General features: G+C 43.9%; 1 protein-coding gene across 1 annotated transcript in view; it reads right to left on the bottom strand.

The window, feature by feature from the left end:
* Positions 1-5,948: 5,948 nt before the first annotated feature.
* The window catches only part of rsu1 (Ras suppressor protein 1), a 45,554-nt gene continuing 41,102 nt past the window's right edge, over positions 5,949-10,400 (bottom strand). The window contains exon 9 of the mRNA XM_070852867.1: positions 5,949-7,393. Within this exon, the coding sequence (XP_070708968.1) occupies positions 7,291-7,393 (103 nt within the window). The 3' untranslated portion in view covers positions 5,949-7,290. The remainder of the gene's footprint in view (positions 7,394-10,400) is intronic.

Genomic DNA, 10,400 nt, shown 5'->3' with positions numbered 1-10,400 from the left:
CTTGTCCTGACTCACTTTTCCATTTGCTGGAAAGAATAGGCAGGAAAGATGCATTGGGGGTCCACTGCGATCCATCCTGCCTTCTGAGGAATCTGTCTTAAGCCCCTCCCACCAGACAACCACGGCCTTCATCATGGGGAGGGTGTGAGAACCACCGTCCTGTTTTCTATGAGACGTGTGGACCTGTGAAGCCCTGTAAGATGATACACTATGATTCAGGTTCCAACATTAGCTAGCTTCATAGACATGGAGTAAAGCGCAGCCTTTAGCTACGGTAGTGGGAAGTAGTGATGGGAATTTCGGCTCTTTTTAGAGAGCCGGTTCTTTTGGCTCGGCTCCCTAAAAAGAGCCGGCTCTTTTGGCTCCCAAGTGGCTCCTCAGATTTTTTTGTTGCTTCAATAAATTTATTACCAAATTATGTGTAAAATGAATTACTAATGTAAAAAACACATTGTATCGAATATGTATTATTCATATTGCTTTATTAATTTTAAATTATTTAGTTTTACTGGCTCATAGAGCTCTGGGCTGTAGGTCTTGGTGGCTGTGGTGTTGTCCTGGATGATGCTGTAGACATTGTAGGAGCAGCAACTGTTGCAGTAGACACACTGGCACCTTCATTAACAGCAGGTTCCCTTGCTTGTCTTTTCTCCTCTAACTGAATTGATGGGTGAACAGTACACACATGCCTGTCCAGGTTGTTTGTGGAGCCTGCCCGATATGAAATTTTAATTTTGCAAAGTCTGCACTCTGCCCTCGAACTATCAATTATATTAAAACGTGTCCAGATTTTACTAAATTTCTGTCGCTCATTTTTCTCACCTGTCCTGCCTGCAGTCTCTGACTATGTAGCAGTGCTCTCTCGTGCCCTATTGTCTCTCCCTCACTCCAGTTCATTTGCTCACTGGTTACCCTGTAACCCCCCCCCCTCCTCCTGCTCAGTGTGGACACACAGACACCTCCACACATCTTGACCAATCACGTGCGGCTTTAACAGAAAAAAGACGAGAAGAACAAACAAATCGGCTCCCAATGAGGAGCCGGCTCCCGTCGTTCACTTCAAGGAGCCGGCTCTAAGAACCGGATCGTTCGCAACCAACACATCACTAGTGGGAAGCTTATCTATTAGCATCATTCAACAGAGCTGCTCACCACCTGCTTCATGGTAAATCTGCGTACACAAGCTAACAAACCAACGAAACAGAGATATTTGTGTTTCTGATGCTGTTATAAAATGTTACATAAAGCTGAACTGGAGTTAGCCACAGAGCTCAAACACAGTAGGCTGTGGCAAGGACATGTTTCCACAAAATCAAATCCACGCCTATCAACAAAGTCATTTGTCTTGCGGATCAGGAAAACTGTGAGGCACAGACAGTATATTGATGCCACTAAAACCAACGCTCATCTTCTCCGGCTTCATTAGGCCTCCAAACGTTCACTTATCGAGAGTCCCTGAAATGAGCTGTGAAGGTAACAGAACATCATTGAATTGGCACCCCACTCAATATGAGCACGCTGAATGATGAATTGCTGTGGAGGGCTTATCGAGGCACAAAAAGGTGAATGGCTGGACAGAGTCCATGTAATCATCATCACAGACTTTATTTCTAGTGTGCTTAGAAAACAAATGTTCATAAGGCCAGAAAAAAAAGATTAATGAAGAGCAAAAACCATAGAATAAAACAGAAAAAGTTGTGCATCATGTTTTATCCATTATCTGTACCACTTATCCTTAAATCCCAGCTGACACAGGGTGAGAGGCAGAGTCCGTCCTGAATGGTCTCAGGGCTAAAGGAAACAATTCAGACCTGCATGTCCTGGACTGTGGGTGGGAGGGGACAGCACTAACCAGTGCACCAAAATAAGGTAACGGACATGTTATATGTAACTCAATCACAGACAGACGCATACAGATGTGTTTTTGCTGCAATGTTTCATGACTTGAAATAAAATTGTTTGTGCACAACTTTGTTCAAATCTGTGTCAGAGAGCAATCCTAATTCTTCTTCCAGTTTGGGTTCGGGGGGCAGACACCCGCTCTACATTTAAGAGTAGACTAAAAACCTTCCTTTGTGATAAAGCCTAAAGTTGGACAATGGACCAGCCCCTAGTTATGCTGCTATAGGCTTAGACTGCCAGGGGACTCCCATGATGCACTGGGCTCCTCTCTCCTCCTCTTCCTCTCCATCCTGATGTTACATTAGAATTGAATATTACAACAAAATGTTTTCAATATTAATTAGAACTTTAAATCATAAAGTGTTTCATATGTTTCTCAAACCTGACAGACTGGTGTCTCCTCTATTGTTTTAAGAAGCAGATGTAATATCTTAATTGTAAGAAACAGAAAGTTCTTGTTTTGTAAACATATTCCTGCTAGATACATGCCTACGCAGACGCACGAACCCACTGGACCAATCAAACATGGTTGCGTGTGATCAGGACCCTTTAAAATCTGTTAGCTAACTCAGTTTGTTGCTCCTCTGACCAGAACCTCCCCCCAAGGTCTGTCACGAGCCCAGCGCTGCCTGAACCCCAGCGCTGTATTGCATTGTATTTGACCTGTGAACCTGAATTAAAGGTGCTTCTGAGACCTGACTGAACCCTCCAGCTGATCTGTGAACAATCTCGGGCTGTCCATTAAAGAATGCGGGTCCTAACACTGATGCCTCATGTCTCTTTAATGTCTGTTACTAACTTGCTATCTTCCCCGGAGCCTTTCTGTGCTTTTCTCATCTCTCAGGTCCATGTGGATCCTGGTCATGGTTCTCCTGCTGTGGTTCTCTGGTTCCTGTGGATCCTGGTCATGGTTCTCCTGCTGTGGTTCTCTGGTTCCTGTGGATCTTGGTCCTGGTTCTCCTGCTGTGGTTCTCTGGTTCCTGTGGATCCTGGTCCTGGTTCTCCTGCTGTGGTTCTCTGGTTCCTGTGGATCCTGGTCCTGGTTCTCCTGCTGTGGTTCTCTGGCTTCATGAATCACTGCTGCGGATCATCGGCTGCCGACACTGCTTTTTATTGTCTTTTCAAATGTAGAAATTTGAATGTGTTTTCTGTCCCTGTAAAGCACTGTAAGTGGTGTCTGGATGCTGCTGCGTAAATAATCCTGCCTCACCTTCTTCTAGAGGTGTTTCTGGACTTTTGGCTTCATCTGTAGTGATGTCAGGAGGACCATGAGGAGCTCAGCACTCTGGGAAATGAAGTCAGCTGTCATCTGTCTGCAGCCAGACCTCTTCTGTGCATGTTTCCTTGGAGGGGGGCTGTGTGACATGAAGTCTAGACACAAACAGAGTAGTCTTAAATAAGAAAAATGTGATCATGGTTTGTTTTTCTATGAAACTATGTCATGTCAGTCTGCTGTGGGTGGCTTCAGAGGCATTTGTGTGAGACAGACATCATCCTTAATTGACACTTTTGTCTTTGACTTCGAGTCCGCTGATACTGACAGTGAAGACACAGTGGCTGCTCTTCTTGGGAGCCTGGACTTCTGACTATTCACTTGCTTTTAGCAGCTCTTCATGAGCTACATGGGTTTGAGACATGGAAGATCAACTTCTCATCTACTACTAATACTATCTAATACTAGCTGTTCCATCAGTCTGACTGAAGAATTAAAGGATAATTGTGTTTTATTACCAAATAATAAAACCTATACTGCTCTACTCACCGCGGCTCTTCAGCCACCCCACTTTGTTGGTGTGATGTGTCTCTGTATTATCATAACTAGAACTGGATGGCACAAATTCCACAAAAAGCCACCTCATATGTATATATATATATACCATATAATATAATTTCCCCAAAAATTAATAGGTAATGATTTGAAGAAAAATAAAATGCAAAGGCTGAACACCACAGCAAGTGTTTAACACAGTGGATACGCTGTGTTTAAACAGCGCATGTAGCACATGCACATGCTCATCCTGTGGTGGGGGGGTGGGGTGCTTGCCTCTCTGCCCTGTGTCACCACCCTCATTAAAGTGGCACAGTGCAGCCCCTTGCAGACAATCAAGCCTGCCCTAACACACACGCCACCTATAAATCACCTGCTGAAAATCAATGGGCTTTAGTTAGCCTGGGACTCATTGTGTCCTTGGAAAGGTGTGAGATGAATTGAGATGAAGTGAGAACAAAACAGGGACAACATCCACGGAAAGAGCAGAAGTACACCAAAGAGTGTAGCAGTTACTAGTTAAAGTTAGACTGGGTTTTAGGGAGGGGGTGATGGTGCGTGATCGCTGACTCCAGTAAAGCTGACCAATATTCACTTTTGGAATTAAGCATTTCTTGGCGCTGCTAAGGTTTTCCTTTCTTACAGAAAGAGAAAGAGGCCAAGTCAGGCTGCCATTACTTTAGATTCTCTCTGAGATGGATGGAGGTCCCAAGCAAAGGCTACCACACCGAATATTCTTCTCGCTCAGGAAACTTTGGGAAGCTTCCCCGTTGCATCTGTACAACTTTCTGCTGATTAAACCAGTAAAAAACTCGCACCACATCTCCAAAATATGAAGCAACATAAAACAGCTCATGGGTGTGTGTGGTGCTCTCAGTGCTACCTCAGCTAATGATGCAACTGAACGTGCTCCTCCTCATGAAAGCTTACAGAAGAGCTGCAAGAGGAACCTGATGCTGCATGTTTAATTTAAGGTCTTTTTTTTGCTCATTTTACTTCATCAATTCATTCTTGTCATCACAATATCACTGTTACTCCTCAAGAAAAACCAAGCCAATTAAACAAGAGCCTAAATCAAGAGTCCCAACAGTGAGTCTCATCCAAGAGGCCAAGAGGTCACATTTTCAATTGGTAAAGACCAACTCTTTACCCTTGAATGGTTTGTTGGAGGAGTCATGGAAGTTTGCCCATCCAGTATACCTGTGTTTTGTGGACTTGGAGAAGGCTTATGTCTATGTCCCTCAGGGAGGCTGAGGTGAGGAGAGCATGCAGTTTGGGAACCTCTGCTGTTTGCGCATGATATGGTCCTGTTGGCTTCTTCAAACCGTGACCTCCAGGAGGCACTGAGGTGGTTTGCAGCTGAGTGTGAAGCGGTTGGGATGAGAGTCAGCACCTCCAAGTCTGAGGCCATACCAGAAAATGGTGGATTGAGGTTGGGAGTGAGTTGCTGCCCCAAGTGAGGAAGTTAGCTGGATTGGTACGGTGTCCACAGTAATGCAGGTGCTGTATCGGACTGTTGTGGTGAAGAGGGAGTCTTGATTTGCCAGTCTTTATTTACTAGTCAATTTATTTTCCACCCTTCACCTGGTCATGAACTTTGGGTAATGACTGACAGAACAAGATTGCAGATACAAGCAGTTGGTTTCCTCAGCAGGGTGTCTGGGCTCAACCATAAGAGTGCGGGTGAACAGCTTGGACATCAGGGGGGAGCTTGGAAGACAGCCGCTGCTCCTCTGCATCGAAAGAAGCCAGCTGAGGTCATTCAGGCATCTGGTTAGGATGCCTCCTTAGCACCTCCCCTTGGAAACGCTGCAAACATCCCCCAGGAAGAGCTGCAGAGCATTGCTGGGTGAAGGTGTGGAGTGCCATGCTTGACCAGTTGCCACTGTGACACTGACACACATTCTGGAGGTCAGTTGGAGTGGACGGATGGAAATGAATGAAATAAAACATATCGTTGACATTTCACACCTGGGACTGATTTAGACAGATTCTATATTGTAACATAAGAGTAAGTCCAGACATTTTTTTTCTTCTCAAATGTGATTCTAAGACCTTGTGATTCTGTACTGGTCTGTACTGGTTTAGACTCATATCATTGTCCTTTGGAGTCTGAGTTAATGGAACAGTATTATAGTAAGAACAGCTACATCTGATTTTGGAGCATTCCCAAAAGTAACTGATATTCAAACCCCAAACATGACTATAGCGCAGAGTCCGTTTACAACTTTAATGACTTATAGTGTACTGTGTATTTATTAATACAAGAGACGCCATTGTAATTGTTTTATTTGAAATGGTCTATACAGATAAAAGCGTGATATTTTTTTAAAAACTGATCACATTCATTCTTTTTGCCACAGGCTGAAATGTGATGGACACTTGGTGAAGCTTTGAAATAAACCTGAACGTGAACGTGGAGCTGAAGATGCAGCGAGGTTCAAACACAAGAACAACTGAAGTGAGTGTCAGAGCACTGTCAGCTTATTATGGCAGGTGTCTCTGAGCTGGCTGCCTTACTCTGACAGATAATAGTCATAATTGTATTTAAAAAAGTTTGTCAAAAGACTCTGTTTTGTCTGGCAGTGAAGAATACCACTGTCCTGTCACAGTGCTCAGACAATATGCTGCTTTTCTAACTGGTATGACCACAATGTCTAGCTTGCAGCTCTTTTCAGCTGTAATTTCTTTACATGCATTACAGCAAAACAATCTTTTTTTATCGTAGCAAGTAGTAGAAAGAGACAGACAGACAGAAAAAGAAGATAAATAGAGAGGAAGGAGCAGAGAGTCACTATTCAGGATATACAGATACAAACAGAGTGGCTAGTATAGTAATTAAGTGGAGTGAAGCACAGCCACACCTGCTAAATGAATTGCAAAAGTGTTCCCAATATGTTTGTACAACATGACAAATAAGTCTAAATGACTGTAAACTACCTTAGAAACATGGCGTGCACATTTGGACACGTGAACCGTGGTGAAGACACGTCTGAGCTGAGGGTCAACTGGAATGTGACACAGCTGCAGCAAGTGGACATCCAGGGTTAGTCGTTAGGGGGCTGAACACTTTCAGAGGTTGGACTGCTGTCATTAAATGGCTAAGAGGGGCAGCAGAGGAGCACTGAGGCAGCGTCCATCTTGACTCTTTCAAAGCTGTCTGTGAGCAAGAGTGCTTTCTAGACAAAGCTGGGCTCACCCATATTCAGTGTTTGCTTTCATTTGAACAGCGTCACCTTGCAGGACTTACTGTTATCCTCTAAACTGTGAAGGATGACATAATAGATTCAGAACTTTGCTGATCTCTAATTTGATTGTTATGCAGGTGGTACCAGTGGTACCATATCTCCTCGAGTCTGCTGTGACATTGTAAATTTCCCCATTGTGGGACTGATAAAGGAATATCTTATCTAATATCTTAGCCTCTGTGTCCACATGCTGTAAGGAGACTCAAGCAGTTAGGAAGAGTTGAAAATAAGATCATCCATCTGGACTCAGTCTGGAATACAGTCCAAACAGTGTTTATCAATACATTTCCATATAATACAGTTAGAAGAGAGAAGAAAGGCACATGCAGTGACTTTGGCTGGCTGACACAGTGCTCACACGCCGGATTTTCCTCATTTGTTCTTAGCAGCCAGTGGCTTGCGGCTGATCTTCTTACTCTTGTCGTTGCTCTTCTTTGGAGGTTCTGGGTTGGCCTGCATGTGTCTGCCGTAGAGACTGGGGGAGGGATTGGGGTGAGGGGAGAGCAGAGCAGAGCACTTCTTTCAGTATGTACAGAAAACCATTGAATTGTCACACACATTTTTCTGTAGAGCTGAATGTCACATGTGCTCCTAAAGCCAACCCTGAGCCCGCAGCCTTCGGGACACTATACAAAGCGGGACAAATGATATTCTATGATATATACTATTCACATTCTTAGCAGGACTAAAAATATTAGAAGAACATGAATACCCAGACCACATTAGGTTAGCAGGCTTTTAGATGACCCAGTTCTGCTAGTAGCATGGCATCATGACTATACTATTTGAGAAGGAAGCACTTTTCGTTGCAGCACTGTCTATCAGTGTAAAATCAAAGCTGAAGCAGGAACACCTGTGTTTGCCATGTTAGTCCTTACAGCCGGCCAGACAGCTTAAAACATGAGCGAGTGACCTCTCAGGCATTGTGGTTCCAGGACTGTGGAGGATTTATTAAGCCTCTGCTGGTAATTCTCCTCACAGGATCTGAGCTGACTTTTTTCACGTCAGCAGTAAAAGTGATGCGAGGACACTCTCCAGTAAAAAAAACGAGATATACTGATCACGATAACGAGATTAATAGCAGGACAGCGGGACACTTAGTGAGCCTCGGGTCAGACAAACTGGAGAACCCTAACATCACTCCACAGCCTGACAAACTCACACTAAACACAAACGTTGGCATGAGGCAGATCCAGAGCCATACAAGTACCAGACATCACTAGTACTAGTAACTAGATCCATGACGCCTGATTTTATCATTTATCATCAACAGACAGCAAACCTCTGTAACATGGGTAATTGTATCAGACATTCAAATGCTGTGTGTTTCACTCTGTCACTAGTTATTTGTATTTAGTATTAACCTTTGATAGTTTAGTTCATATATGATCAATTAAAGAGTTTAACCTTTTGTTTTACTATTAGCAGAAATGCATATTAACTTCTGACTGACTTAAAGCAGCTTAGTTAGGAACATGATGTAGTTTTAATTGTGTTTGCTGTTTAATCATGTGTTTTCTACATATTCTATGCATCATGCAATCACACAAGCTATGATTAACTTCACTGATGGGTTCTGACCACAGTGAGTGAGTCTGAATAAATTTGTGTATTAAATATCATTTTCATAATGCCATCCAGTCAGACCACATTTCTCTTTAGAATGAGCTGCAGCTCATCTCAGCGTTAACATTCCCCTCCAACTTATTTTTGTGCTCCACTTTAACCTTTTGATATTGTTTTGAACTTTAGTTTCACTTTCAAATTGCTTTTGTGCTTCAGTTAATTTTATCTTTTTAACTTATTTTTCTGAGTGGACTTAAAGGAAGGGATTTCAGAGTTAATATCTGACCCTCACCCTACATCATCCAGCCGCCTGCTTGCAGCCGAGCTATTGGCCCAGAGACTCTCTTTATCTCAGGCTGAGTTTTACCACCAGCTAAGACAACAGCTGACCGACTCCTAACGGTGTTGCCCAGCGGCCCTCTTTAGGTATCAGCTGTCTGGGGGCTGAGCGACGCTGTGACGTAGGCCAACACAGAGCTGAAAACAGCTGGAGCTGACGCTGAGGCAGCGCTGCAAACGGCAAGAAAATATCAGGCTGTGATCAGAGCCGACATGGGAATCAGTGCTCTGTGGTCCTCTGTGAGGACTTAATGTTAGATTAGAGAACATTTCCCTGCTTCTGCACTCTGATGGTCCTCAGCTTCACATCTACACACTCATTCCAGATGTTTGATTCATTCACTCTGCTGTTGACTGGCTGTTTTCCTTTATTCAGTGTCCATTTTCTCTCATCATATTAATAAAAGACCTGGCATTTACTCAGGAGGTCGGTGTGAGGGTTTCCTTTGAGGCAGAACTCAGAGGTCTTTGTCCCGAGAGCCCTGTTCTTCTGACTGTGAGACTGATCAGATTGGTTAATTGACTGATGTGATTCATTTGACACTTTTTTTTCTTCTTTTTTTCCCTCCTATTTGAAGGGGGGGGGTTCTAAACGAGAGAAAAACTAAAAATAAGTGTACTGTTCATGCTACAAACCATATCTATATCTTATCTACTTGTGTGTTTAGATGTGACCATGCAGAGGCGAAACCATCACACATCAAGCATTCTGCTTCCTTTTGTGGTGCCCCTCCTGCTCTAGAGCTGCCGTCCCAGCGCTGACACATGGAGCCAGAGACTAAACTAAAGAGCACAGGAGGATGAATGTCTACATCTGCTCAGAGACACTCGCAGCACAGCATCACTGTGATCCTCATGATAGAACTCAAGTCACACAACAACAGTCACACATGGTCATCAGCAGCCAGGGCCAGTAGTGAACACTCATCAACATTCACTGTGCTTCACTTATCAGTGTCCATTAAGTGGACCTCCAATGCACACGCACACACACTCCACCTCTATCTGTCACTTTTTCCCCTCCCATGGGGCGGGGTTCAGTGGAGTGGAAAAGAGTTTTTCTTCAGCTTGGTGTCTCTGTCCTCCTCCCTGCTGCCTGCTTCACAGATAATTGTGTCTTCTTTTTCCTTCTCCTGGATTCATGCTTAGTCTGGCTTTAAAATGAGCCTACTTAAAAGAGGGAAATGCTGGAGTGTGTCAGTGACGTTACTGACCAGGATTCACCAATCAGATCATACAACAAGACAGCAGAGTGTAGAGGACTGGTACAGCGAAGCTTACATCTCTGAATGAGTGTTTCCCTACATGAACAGGTGTCTGTGTGCAGGCGGACACTTGGTCCTCCCTCCTGAGCTTGGCCCACATTTCTTTTACCACATTCATTTCAAGTGGCTATATAGGCACACAATACAATGTTGCTGAAGCATGTTAACACTATCAACCCATTCTCAGAGACAACAAGAACAGAACAGGGCAGGAACAACACAGCAACTTGCAACAACAGCCTTATTAACCCCCCCCCACACACACACACACACACACACACACACACACACACACACACACAGTGATTGAAG

The sequence above is a fragment of the Pempheris klunzingeri genome, chromosome 21 (assembly GCF_042242105.1).
Source record: "Pempheris klunzingeri isolate RE-2024b chromosome 21, fPemKlu1.hap1, whole genome shotgun sequence".
Taxonomy (NCBI): domain Eukaryota; kingdom Metazoa; phylum Chordata; class Actinopteri; order Acropomatiformes; family Pempheridae; genus Pempheris; species Pempheris klunzingeri.
Note: the sequence above shows the minus strand (reverse complement) of the source record. Positions and strands in the feature narration are given on the sequence as shown.